The 13,314-nt window shown below is 44.3% G+C and overlaps 1 protein-coding gene across 4 annotated transcripts in view; it reads left to right on the top strand.

The window, feature by feature from the left end:
• NSG1 (neuronal vesicle trafficking associated 1) overlaps window positions 1-9,972 on the top strand; it is a 165,069-nt gene extending 155,097 nt beyond the window's left edge. For all 4 annotated transcript variants that reach the window (XM_068277356.1, XM_068277366.1, XM_068277375.1 and 1 more), the window contains one exon: window positions 5,261-9,972. In XM_068277356.1, the coding sequence (XP_068133457.1) occupies window positions 5,261-5,461 (201 nt within the window). In that variant the 3' untranslated portion in view covers window positions 5,462-9,972. The remainder of the gene's footprint in view (window positions 1-5,260) is intronic.
• The last annotated feature ends 3,342 nt before the right edge of the window (window positions 9,973-13,314 follow it).

Below are 13,314 nucleotides of genomic sequence, written 5' to 3'. Positions count from 1 at the left end.
GGTAGGGATCCTAAGGGGATGTGCACAATTTGTAGTAACAGCCCTGCAGCTTCCATATCTCTAAGGCCTGGGACACACTAGGAATCGCTGCAGTGCTTTAAAATAGCCACAGTGCTATGTGTAGTGATTCCTAAGGTGTTTGCAATCACGATTACCCATTGCTTGGAAGTGCTGTACAGTACTCTGTACAGCACTTCCAATTTGCGATTCACTTTTATTTATTTTTTTTAAATAAAACTTTATTATACTTACCAGGTGTCCTTCTTCCATCTGTAGCCCCGCCTCCTAAAGAAAGAGGTGATAGGTGCTTCTCTGTGACTAAGTTAGAGAAACGCCTGTGACCTCTTCCTTCAGGGGGCGGGGCTACGGACATAAGAAGGAAATACAGAGACCCGGTATAATAAAGTTTTTTTAAAAGCTAATCGCTCAGCCCCCCAAAGAGCTGCATAATCACTTTGAAACACGATTTATGCAGCACCTATATACTTTGCATTGAGCACAAATGCACTCAAAATGCTGCATGTCCTGTGATTGCCCCTAATTGCAATCGCACTAATGGGTTCAATTCCACTCCCTTTCATTGGAGAAATCAATTTTGGGAATTGTCGGCAATCCCAAAACGCCGCCAAAAACGCCCTAGTGGGTTCCAGCCTTCACTGTAGGTTTCCTTTAAATGTAGTCCGTGTGAGCGTATTAGCCACCAGACCATGAGATTGGAGCTGACTCACTGATGACAATATTAAACCCAGTCAATGGGAGCATGTACTCTGAGGTTAGCCATCACAAATATCCTTTCAAGACTGCAAATCAATGGAGCGCTGCCGCTGTGCATGTACTGGAGGAAATTAATTAGTTCAGATATTTTAGGTGCATGTCAGAACATTCTGTACTAATTAAACCTATTTTTAAAAAAACAAAGTTAATGTTGTGCGGAGCGCTCAATGCTGTCTGCTGCTTGCTTTTCATCAACCCCAGTGAGAGATGAAACATTTTCTTCAAAGTGTCTCATTAATTTAGAAGGAAAAACAAAGTTTGGCGCACGGGAAGCCATAATAAATCCTCTATTAACGGCATTTTGTGGATTGTTTATAAAGGATGAATGCTGGATTGTTTTTAGTATTCACCCTTTATTTCCCGTTCATTCTAAATGGAAGCTTTAATGCAGACCACACATGGCACAATATGACCAATCTTTTGTGACCTGAAATATCTGGATTTTCAGTGTCGAAATTTCTACTACATGGGTTATAAGAAGTGGCGTAGCTAAGAAGCTGTAGGCCCGCGGGTGAGTTGTACATTGAGCCCCCTAAGGACAATTTACATAACAATTGGTATGGAGCACCAAAAAACCCGGTAAGGTGTATACTGTAGGTGCCCATACATCATCTGATGTATGGGCAGTTTGACCAAGAGACAGATCTCTCTCTGATCAAATCTGATCGGAGAGAGATCTGTCAGCTGCCCACACAGCACAGGCCGAATCCTGATCAATTTCAGCATGAAATCGCTCGGGAATCGGCCTTGTGACCCCACTCATAGTGCAGTCTCCATCAATGTTAATGTGCCCCTCGGTGGCCCATGCAGTATACTTTACCTGTCGATGTCCGCCGCGGGATCCGTCCTCATACTGTACATGCACCTCATGTGGTTGCCGCCATAATGCGGGCGCGTGACATTCCCCATGCACCCACGTATTAAGCCATCAGCCACATGGGGCGCATGTAAGAGGATGGAGCACAGTGCCAGTGGCGGAAGCCAACAGGTAAGGTATGCACATAGAATTTCATCCAATTATAATATAATAATCGAATTGGATGGTGGATCGTCCACCAAGTCGCCTGATGTTTGGTCACCTTAATTAGAGGAAGGTTGACTCTGCATCACCCAGCCTGGCATGGGGGTGAGATCACTTTCCTGCCTCTCTGCCTGCATTGTGGGACCTTGGGGGGAGGGGGGGGAGGGGCAAGTGATGGTTATGAGGAGGAATAACAGAGCAAGCAGTGGACAGGCTACAAGAGCTCTGGAAGGCCGCCAGTTGGACAGCACCATCGTAGAGAACAGTAAAAATGTCACCATGTGATAAATGTCAGAATGTAAATCAGGGAGAGAAAATATTTTACAATGGGCAAACACTGACTAAACCATTTATACATAATTATTGTAAAAATGAAGCACTTTTTTATTACATTATTTTCACTGGAGTTCCTCTTTAAAGGTAACAAATAAGCAACAACATGTGTTAAGTCCTAACATTGAGTTTTGTCCCAATTTGACTTGGAGCAACTGGGCTGTATGGCATCTAAAGGCATAAATAAGCGTATATCTATTTAGGTGGGGTTAATGATAGCTTGAGGTGCTGGAATATTACCATAGGTTTTACCACCATACTGATATGCTCAGGTGCAAAAATACTTGAGATGATTGAGAATTATGCTAATTATACAAATCTAAAATGTTAATACTAATCAATTAATTTGATTGGTCCATTGCTGCCTAGATCTGCAGTAACATTTGCATAATTCCGCATCAACAGAGTTATTTGCATACTTCAAGTCAGGTAGAAAGTTTTGTATTGAAACGCCTTTTGACGTCCGTGGTATTTGGATGTGGAAACACAGAAATGCCTATAGACGTCTGCGACAGTCTAAGGGTTAAACCTACGCATGGTAGTGTGCCATAAGGCCTCAGATAAAAAGCCTCACACTAGGGCTGTATCTTGTGGTTATGGACATGGGCGTCCGCAGAAAATTTTCCAGGGTGGGCAAAAATGGGGGGGTTGGAGGCTTAAAAATGGGCGTGGCCTGGAGGCAGAAAAATGGGCGTGGCCACCTGCGGAGCCAAATTTACATGAACTTAGCAATAGTGGGACATTAGACTAGGGCTATGGTAGGGATTAGATTGCGAGTGCCTCCAACACAGGTGCCCCCCCCCCAGTTTAGGTAGTGACAGGGAAAGTTAAGCCATGCCCCCTGTGTGGCATTAAGCCACACCCCAGATTTTGCAGGAGGGTGAGAGTGGGTGGGAGAGGGTGACACTGGGCAGGAGCGGGGTGCCAGTGGGTAGGAGGAGGGTGCCCGTGTGTGGGGAGGGCCTTAAAAAGGCAGAGAGAGAGAGAGACTGCAGAGAGACACAGATGAGAGGGAGTGTGACAGCTGAGAGGCAGAGAGAGAGACAGCAAAGAGAGAGATAGAGCAGAAAGGCAGAGAGTGGCAGCAGGGAGGCAGAGAGAGAGAGCAAGAGAGAGAAAGAGACAGTAGAAAGGCAGAAAGAGACAGCAGAAAGACAGAGAGAGAGACAGCAGAAAGACAGAGAGAGAGAGAAAGAGTGCAAGAAGAAAGGCGGAGAGAGATAGACAACAGAAATGCAGAAAGAGAGAGAGACAGCAGAAAGGCAAAGAGAGAGACAGCAGAAAGGCAAAGAGAGAGGCAGCAGAAAGGCAAAGAGAGAGAGAGCAGAAAGGCAGAGAGAGAGCGTGAGCAGAAAGGCAGAGAGAGAGAGAGAGAGAGAGAGAGAGAGAGCAGAAAGGCAGAGAATGAGAGAGCAGAAATGCAGATAGACACAGAAAGGAGGGAGAGACAGTAGAGAGGCACAGAGAGAGAGACAACATATAAGCAGAGAGAGAGAGAGAGCACAGAAAGGGGGAGAGAAAGGCAGAGAGAGAGAGAGAGAGAGACAGCATAGACGCAGAGAGAGTGGAGAGAGAGAGAGCGCAGAAAGGCAGAGAGAGAGTGACAGCAGAAAGGCAGAGAGAGAAAGAGAGCGAGCAGAAAGGCAGAGAGAGAGCTGAGAGGCAGAGAAAGAAAGGCAGAAAGAAAGAGACAGCAGAAAGAAAGAGACAACAGAAAGGCAGAGAGAGAGAGTGACAGCAGAAAGGGACATCAGAAAGGCAGAGAGAGTATAGTTGCCCCCAGTATAGTTAGTATAGTTGCCCCCAGTGTAGGTAGTGTAGTTGCCCCAGTATTAGTATAGTTCCCCCCAGTATAACTAGTATAGTCACCCCCAGTACAGCTAGTATAGTTGCCCCCCAGTATGGGGGAAGCTTGGAAGAAAGGACAGCCACAGGGAGGCGGGCCAGACCCCTCCATCTCCCTCACCTGGGTCCCCTCCTTCTGGCGCTTCTCCCCTCCAAACTAACAGCGGCAAACAGAATCGAGCATCAGCGGGCGGAGAGGAACTGCCCACCTTCTTCCTGCATTCCAGGCGATGGCGCATAGCGTCATCGTCACATGACACTGGTCTCCGACTTCTCTGCCGCTCACTGTGCTTCCGCTAATCAGGAAGCACAGAACGGTGGAGAAGGCGGTGACCAGTGTCACGTGACAATGGCGCTGCGTACCATCGCCTGGAACGCAGGGAAAAAGTGAGTAATTCCTCTCCGCCCGCTGATGTCCGCTTCTGTTTGCCGCTGCTAATTTGGAGGGGGGAAGTTCCAAAGGGAGGAGACCCAGGTGAGAAAGGTGGGGGGGGTCTGTCCCCCCTTCCAGCCACTGTTCCCGCTGCCCTTCCTTTTGTGTTGATTCCTCCGCCTGCGGGTTCGGGTGGCAGCAGCTGACCGGGGGGGGGGGGCGCTAGGAGGTATTGGGTGCATGCCCCATTTTGCCCAATGTGCGGATGCCCATGGTTATGGATTTTCTCATTATATGTTCAGCTTGTTTGATGGACGGGTCTGACTCAGCCTGATGGACGGGTCAGACTCATAGCCTGATGATGGATGGGTCAGACTCATAGCCTGATGATGGACGGGTCAGACTCATAGCCTGATGATGGACGGGTCAGACTCATAGCCTGATGATGGACGAGTCAGACTCATAGCCTGATGGTAGATGGGTCAGACTCATAGCCTGATGATGGACGGGTCTGACTCATAGCCTGATGATGGACGGGTCTGACTCATAGCCTGATGATGGACGAGTCAGACTCATAGCCTGATGGTAGATGGGTCAGACTCATAGCCTGATGATGGACGGGTCTGACTCATAGCCTGATGATGGACGGGTCTGACTCATAGCCTGATGATGGACGGGTCTGACTCATAGCCTGATGATGGACGGGTCTGACTCATGGCCTGATGATGGACAGGTCTGACTCATAGCCTGATGATGGATGGGTCAGACTCATAGCCTGATGATGGACGAGTCTGACTCATAACCTGATGATGGACCTGTCAGACTTATAGCCTGATGTGGGTCCCTAACTCTTGTGGGGTGAGTTGACTGGTGTTCACAATACTCTACTGCTACTTTTTTTTGTGTGATTCCAGAACAATCGGTGCATCCCTGCAGCCCTGGACAACTATTACACGGAGCAGGACCCCAGCACTCAAGGAAAGTTCTACACAGTCATCAATCACTACAACCTGGCCAAGCAGACCATTACGCGCTCCGTATCGCCATGGATGACCGTGCTGTCAGAGGAGAAGCTATCCGAGCAGGAGACAGAAGCCTCCCAGAAAGCTGCCTAGCTGCCCTGCTACATCCTCTCAATGTTCAGTGAACTAAATAAGAACTTTAAGAAAAAACAAAAAATCACTTCTCTGCCGTTCTGGCAGTTAAGTAGTTAAGGTTCATTTAGAAATTACTTGTATTTATGTTCGAAACGAAAAAAAAAAAAGTGCGCTTCTGTTTACTGGTATCGCTGTGCATACATACCTGTACAGATTATTAATGGTACATCGATGGCTGGCTAATCAGTCTTAGCTAATTAACAACTCCATAACATGGAAGCTTGCTTATTATTACATCTTTTCTAATAACTATTTGAAATAATTTGGCTGAAATTTGGTGGAAAACCATTATTTATGGCAGAAAGTGGCCTAGATAGAAGCAAAAACAGGTGTATTCTTTTCATCCACTACGTAGGCTGACATGGCGGTGGAGGGCCAGACCAAGGTGAAACATGGACTGTAGCAGCCTCAAAAATGATGGCTATATGTTGTGTTTACTTAAAGTGGAACTGAATAATCTCCTCTATCAGAAAAAAAATAGAATAATTACTTCTGTATCCCATTCTGCCCCATGCGTACATTCAAAAACAGCACAGGTAATGTTGCACGAAGGGTAAAGCTAAAAGAGGACCCATCCAGGTCTAATTATATTCTTGCCCTCAGTCTAAACTATTCCCTTACTGACTACCTATTTACAGTGGTTTGCAAAAGTATTCGGCCCCCTTGAAGTTTTCCACATTTTGTCACATTACTGCCACAAACATGAATCAATTTTATTGGAATTCCACATGAAAGACCAACACAAAGTGGTGTACATGTGAGAAGTGGAACGAAAATCAAAATGTGGAAAACTTCAAGGGGACCCGAATACTTTTGCAAACCACTGTATCTGCCTATATAATTTGGGCTCCAGCTATTGACCGTGCTTGAATTACCCAATTTTTTTACTGTAATTTGGGCTCCAGCTTTTGCCAGCACCCAAATTAGCCATTGAGCACCGCTATAGCCGTAATTCACATTACGGCCTACAGTGTTGCCCAAATTAGCTGTCTCGCCAATACTTGTCAATGCCCTTCACAGATGCGTTGCTGACAAGTTGGAAGATATGAATAAGTGAGTGTTGATAAAAGTTAGACATTGGAGAGCATGACTGATCCAGCAGACCTGGAGTATAAATGTGTCCGTAATTAGGTTCCAAAGTTGTTGCTACCCTGGTAAGGACCATAGGAAGATATAGTGGGGTTGCTGAAAAGTTACACGGTGGTATGACTGGAGTCACATGCACTCAATACAGAATGTGCTCAAAAGGAACCTAAAGTAAGAGACATTTGGAGGTTGCAGTATTTATTTTCTTTTAAACGATACCAGTTGCCTTGCAGTCCTGCTGATCTGTTTGGCTGCAGTAGGGTCTAAATCACACACCTGAAACGTGCACACAGCTAATCTCGTCTTGTAATTTTTGTCAGAAACATACAGTATGATCTGCATACTTGTTCAGGGTCTAAAGCTAAAACTATTAGAGGCAGTGAATCAGAATGACAGCCAGGCAATGTGCATTGTTTAAAAGGAAATCATTATAGCAGCCTCTATTTGTCACTCACCTTGTGTTCCTTTTAAAGGACAACTGAAGTGAGAGAGCTATGGAGGTTGCCATATTTATTTCCGTTTAAGCAATACCAGTTGCCTGGCATCCTTGCTCATCCTCTGCCTCTAATACTTACAGCCATAGACCCTGAACAAGCATGCAGCAGATCAGGTGTTTCTGACATTATTGTCAGATCTGACAAGATTAACTGCATGCTTGTTTCTGGTGCGATTCAGATACTACTGCAGCCAAACAGACCAGCAGGGCAGCCAGGCAACTGTTATTGTTTAAAAGGAAATAAATATGGCAGCCTCCATATTCTTCTCACTTCATTTGTCCTTTAAGATTGTGCGGAGCTGGCATTATAAACATGCTGACTGTTGCTGGCATGCCGGATCATTAACTACTTCTGGACTGGGTTAATTGAAATCTATGCCCTGTTTGGGACCGGTTATCCCTGCCAGGGCGTAGATTTAAATTACCGTGTCGCACGCTCCCGCTGCTGCAGCCTACTTGCTCTGCCGTCGGTATGACAGCAGAGTTCCATGAGCCGATCAGAAGCAGATTTCATTGGCTCCTGACCCTGTGATCACGGTGAGCCAATCACATTAGCTCACCATGATCACAGGGTAAGGAGCCAATTAAATTGGACCCTGATCGGCTCACGGAGCTCTATTGTCACAGCGACGGGAGAGTGGCGCAATTGGCGGTAGCAGCTGGTCCGTGCAGCATGACATTGGTGAGCCCTGTTTTTTTACCCAGAAGTTTCTGGACCTTTAAAGGCCAGATAGCCAGATACTTCTGGCCCTGAAGTGGTTAAGCACTCTCGGGACACCTCAAGGGACATCTGTACACACCTTGGATTATAAATTGAGATGCCCTTGATTGAGAACAGTCTAGGATGCGTACGAGGCTTAAGAAATGTGCAAACAAGGGTAATGGTTGTATAAAAGATCTGGATTGCGTTTGCTGCATGCAACTGTAAATAACAAATGCTGCATTTCACTAGCCTTTCAGCAATGCTTACTGTATTGTAAGAAGACCCAGGCAAGGGTTACCAATCTGCACTTATCTAGTACAAACAATTGTTTAAAAAAGTAAATCTAGGTTTCCTGGGTCGCTCATGTTTTCCATTGTTGTCTGCTATTCTTGAGCCTCGGTGCCTGAGCACAGTAACGCACTTCTGTCCACTTTTCAGCAAAACGGCAATGTAATAGATGCTAAAAAGCGGACACAAGCACCTTCATGTGCTCAGGCCCTTGGTCAGTCAACGTCATAGCTTTGGAGTCCGTTCAGAGAAAACTGACCAATATTTACAAAAAGTTTCCACTAAAGCAAACTTTGAACAGATGCCATTTTCTGTTGCAGGGGATGGACCCATCTTACCTATCAGTCTGAGTATGGGGTGAAAAGAATATCCTGTGTTCACTACAAGACACACAAACCCAACCTTGGAATGTAAAACACTTGATTAGTTTGGATGTTTTTATACTTTAGTTTAGTGTAGTAGCAGGAACATTTCTCTGTGAGTGGTGGTTGTGACTATAGATAAAAGATGTGTCGCTGGTTGTGGTTTAAGTAAAATTGATTAAAAAAAAAAGATTACTATGGGTTTTTTTGAGATTACCTGGTGGTTAACAATTTGAGCTTTGCTGTTTATTTGAATACTTCTATATCTGTATGAGGCAGGACTTTGACTTGGAATGACCTCTGTTAGGGGCTCAATATTCAATGCATTCACGGATCAGTTTTAGCTGATGGAATAGCATGACTATTTGTAAGGGCCCTTTTCCACCTGCAATCGCTAGCGTTCACGCTGAACGCTAGCGATTGCTGAATCGCAAAACCGGCGATTCCCCCGACGTTTGCGGCCGCGATTTTGCTATGCTATGCACTGCATAGCAAAATCGCGGCAATTATCGCTCCGCCGCGCGTTCGCGTTCCCCGCAAAAACGAATCGCGGTAGTGGAAATGACCTACCGCGATTCCCATGTTAAAAAGCAAACCGTAGCGATTGTAAAATCGCTAGCGGTTTGCGTTTTTGCGATTCAGCATCGCAAACGCCGCTAGTGGAAAAGGGCCCTAACAGTCTGTTTTGATCGCCATGATTAAAGGTAACATTATTACAGGTGGCTTTTCCAGTGATAATATATTACAAAAGAAGCTTGTTTTTAAACTGAAAGATCATTTCTTAAAGCAAGGCCCCTGGTTTCCCCGAGAAACCACTCTAGGTCCATCATCCTCTTGCAGCTTCCATTGACTTGGAAGACCACGGTGGTCCTTATCCAATTCACTTTTTCTCCGTAGTTTTATCCCAGGTGATAAACCTCTTCCATTTAAAATTAACTTTTCAGCACTCTGCAATTGAAAAGTACCAAAAAATAGGTGAAAAAGTACTGGCAAAATTATTGTGAGCATTTTGTTCCTTGCTGGTGGCTTAAATGGCATTTTATTGAGAAGGTGTGCAAAAAAAGTGAATTGAATAAGGACCGTTCTATCTGGATGGAACTGCAGGCAATCTTGTATTGCATATTTTTGTACAGCAAACATGAATTCCAATGAAGCAGAAAGACAAAGTCCCCGCAGCAGTCAGACAGGGCCACGACCTCACTAGTTCTGTAGCAAGCTGAAACTGTCTAAGACGAGACTCGTTTATCAAAATGTCAAGGATGAGATGATCATCATCCAATTTGTCTGATTAGTTGGTCGGTAAATGATTATGGCCAACAGATCTAAGAGGAAGAATCTATTTATCAAGATGGATTTTCGAAGCCAATTGCAACTGTTCCTCCAAGGTCAACACTAGATATGTTTTCCCAGTGAAGGCTGAAGGCTTGACAGATCCAGTGTACAGCAGTTGTAAAAAAAAGTTATCAAGTGGTTAAAGCTTTTTATTGTCTTCAAAGTGGAATTCCATTTTCAATAAAAAAAAAAAATACTGATATATTCATGAAAATTAAGTAATTTATTTAACTTTATAAAATGAGCTTTCCGTTATACATATGCAACCATCATTGACTAAACTTTCTCTGTAAGTGCAATGTTGTGTACAGAATGCTCCCACCATCTTCCTGCATGAGTAACTGCACAGAGGAAGCCTTGTATTTTCTACATGGGGTGACGTGATTACAACAGGCTAACGCTCCCATTTAGCATTGCTTTCTTTAGTTGGCAATTAACTGTATATAAAAACACCTCATAACAACCTTTTCTAAAAATCACACTGCTGTAAAATTGTGACCGTGTGTAAAGGATCCACCTACTTTTTTGGTAGGTTTATCTGCAGAGATATCGCCAGTCTCCAAGATAGTATCCTGACCACTGTAGCCATATTGGTAGCGCTGTGATGTTTCCTGCTGTGTGGCACTAATTACTCATACAGGAAGAGGGGAGCTACTGGGCAGTCTGTGCAAAAAGTACACTAAAAAGTAATGATTTCATAGTCTGACATTAATTCGAGCTTCTAGAAACTTAGATTTTATAGCTAGCTACAAATTAGTATGGAAAAGAAATTTTGAATAGTTCAGTGCCAATAATATTAGAACTATAGCATGTTTTTGAATGAAGGTGGAATCTCACTTTAATTGCACCTTATAAAAGTTGAAACCTGCTAAGTTTCCCTGGTTTACTGTAAGTTGTGTTATTTAACAATCTGCACTCTGTCCTACAAATTCAATAGCTGGCAACCAGAAACTGCTTAAAGAGGAACCTTAACCAAAGATTGAACTTCTCCAGTCAGTAGCTGATACCTCCCCTTTACCACAAGAAATCTTTAGATAAATGAATATGGAATTCGGGAGCTAGTAAGTTCTATTTTAGGAATCCTATATGGTGATAATTACAGAAAAACTCAAAAACGTGGGGCAAAAAGCAGTTCAGAGACTGGTTGGTTGCAGAAACAAGGATGTCCAGGAAAGCAAGGGAGAAGTTGTAGCCAAAACACTGGAGGTGGTTTGACCAGAGCAAAAAGCAGTTCAGAGGCTGGTTGGTTTGACAAGAGCAGAAACAAGGATGTCCAGGAAAGCAAGGGAGAAGTTGTAGCCAAAACAAACACTGTAAGGCATGTGTATAACATACAAGAGTGAGGGAGATGTTATAGGTAGGATACTGGAAGGTACGGAGATAGCATGAGGGAGGGAGACGTTATAGGGGAGTGGGGAGACACTGGAGAGTATGGGGCAAACCATGATTGGGAAAGACGGTTTGGTGGGCCACTGGAATGTACATGAGTTAGGGAGAAATTATATGTGAGACACTGGAGGATACCATGTGGGGGGGGGGGGGGGAGAGAGAAATTAAGGGTGAGACACTGGAGGGTACAGAGATAACATGAAGGAGGGAGAAATGCTTTGCAAGACACTGGAGGATACCATAAGTGAGGGAGAAGTTATTGATTAGGGCCTGGATGACATGAGTGACAATTTGTAGGCAAGACACTGGAGGGTACGGGGGATGACATGAGAGGAGTTACAGGTCTGACACTGGTGGGTAGGGGATAACAGGAGTAATGGAGGAGTTATAGGTGATGCACTGGAGAATATGGCGATAATGTGATGGGAGAGTTATAGGTGAGGCTCTGGAGGGTATGAAGGATGACATGAGTGAAGGAGAGGTTATAGGGAGGCACTGGAGAATATGGAGATAATAATGGCCTAAATTCACTAAGCTTTATCAAACACTTTATCAAACGTTTGCTAATTTACCTCATGGTTAAAAACTTATTTTGAATTCACTAAGGTGTTATATATTTATCGAATGTTTTATCAATAAAATGTTCAATAAATCTATAACACCTTAGTGAATTCAAAATTATATTTTACCCATGAGGTAAATTATCAAACGTTTGATAAAGCTTAGTGAATTGAGGCCAATGTGAGGGGAGAGGTTAGAGGAAGGCACTGGAGAATATGGAGAGAACGTGAGGGGAGAGGTGGAGAATATGGAAATAACGTGAGGGGAGAGGGAGGCACTGGACAATGGCCTGGCTGTACACCAAATGGGTAATTCCAGGAATACTCCATTTACATCATGAAAAATAATCATGGAACAAGAGATTACCTGCAACACCTGAAATCATAAGAATTTAGCTTTTATTTACTGGGAATATTTCACGGGCTAATTTTCAATTTTGACTCAAGTATGCCTTTAAAGCATAATCTTTATAACACATTATATATAACGGCACTCATGTAGACAGTAGATGGTAGGTTTATATAAGCGTAGGTAAACACATTCACCCACCATAGTACAAGACAGGGCCTCACACTCCTGTATGTGAACAGACAACTATCCTACATTCATTATCACCACACAGACATCACCACACAAGTAGCCTTTCCACTCCTCCCACACACACCGCCAGACAATAGCAGATTAGGGAACTATGTGGCGGCCATTATGTTACCTTCATGCTGACTGAATGTTTTTCTTTTCTTGAATTGCCAGTGAACACTTTGTTCTATTCTTTATTGTTAAATAAAACGTGAAAAATAAAACTGCCTGACCATTTAATGTAATCTTAAACAGAAACACCATCATGAACCTCTTCACTTCAATTAGGCACTAGGGCGGCTCCTTTTTGTGGTGGAGAAACAAATTGCTGCTTTTGCCTGGCTGGCCCAGTACCAGAAACTGGAAAGATGAGAACACAGGACTTCAGAGCTGTATTTGGAAGCACACAAGGAAATATGCCAATGGGGGGAGGGAGAAAGAGATATGTCTTGTGTTGCATTAAATGATGTTATGAAAAATACATTTGTGTCATTCCTGTATGGAGTGCGGATGATTCTTATGCATCTCCATGAGCCTTCAACCCTAATAAGCAAACATTCTTTGACATGATTGTATACGGAGACATCTCATGTTGTTAAATGGAAACCTTTTCATCAGGAAATATAACAAAGCCCCTCAGATTCTTGGTTCACTTCCATGGGCAGCAAGAAAAAGGAAAAATGATGGGACTTACACAAAAGGACTGTGGGGTTGGGGGGAGGGGTCAAATACTTAAAGAGGAACTGAAGTTTCACTTACCTGGGGCTTCTGCCAGCCCCTTGCAGCCATCCTGTCCCGCGCATGTCCTCCACAATCCCCCGTTCCCTTGCTGCCAGCTAGTTTCGATTTCACAGACAGGCCACTGCGCCTGCGCAGCTCTGGCCATGTGTAGCTTCACTCACGTTCCCATCCGCAATAGCACCTTGCACCAGCGTAGCACACTACTGCAGACAGGAACACGATCAAGGCTACGTCTGGCAGGACTGTGCAGGCACAGTGGCCCATCGATTTAAAA

This window comes from Hyperolius riggenbachi, chromosome 1, assembly GCF_040937935.1.
Source record: "Hyperolius riggenbachi isolate aHypRig1 chromosome 1, aHypRig1.pri, whole genome shotgun sequence".
Lineage (NCBI taxonomy): Eukaryota > Metazoa > Chordata > Amphibia > Anura > Hyperoliidae > Hyperolius > Hyperolius riggenbachi.
The sequence above is the reverse complement of the archived record's forward strand: the minus strand, read 5'-3'. Positions and strand labels throughout refer to the sequence as shown.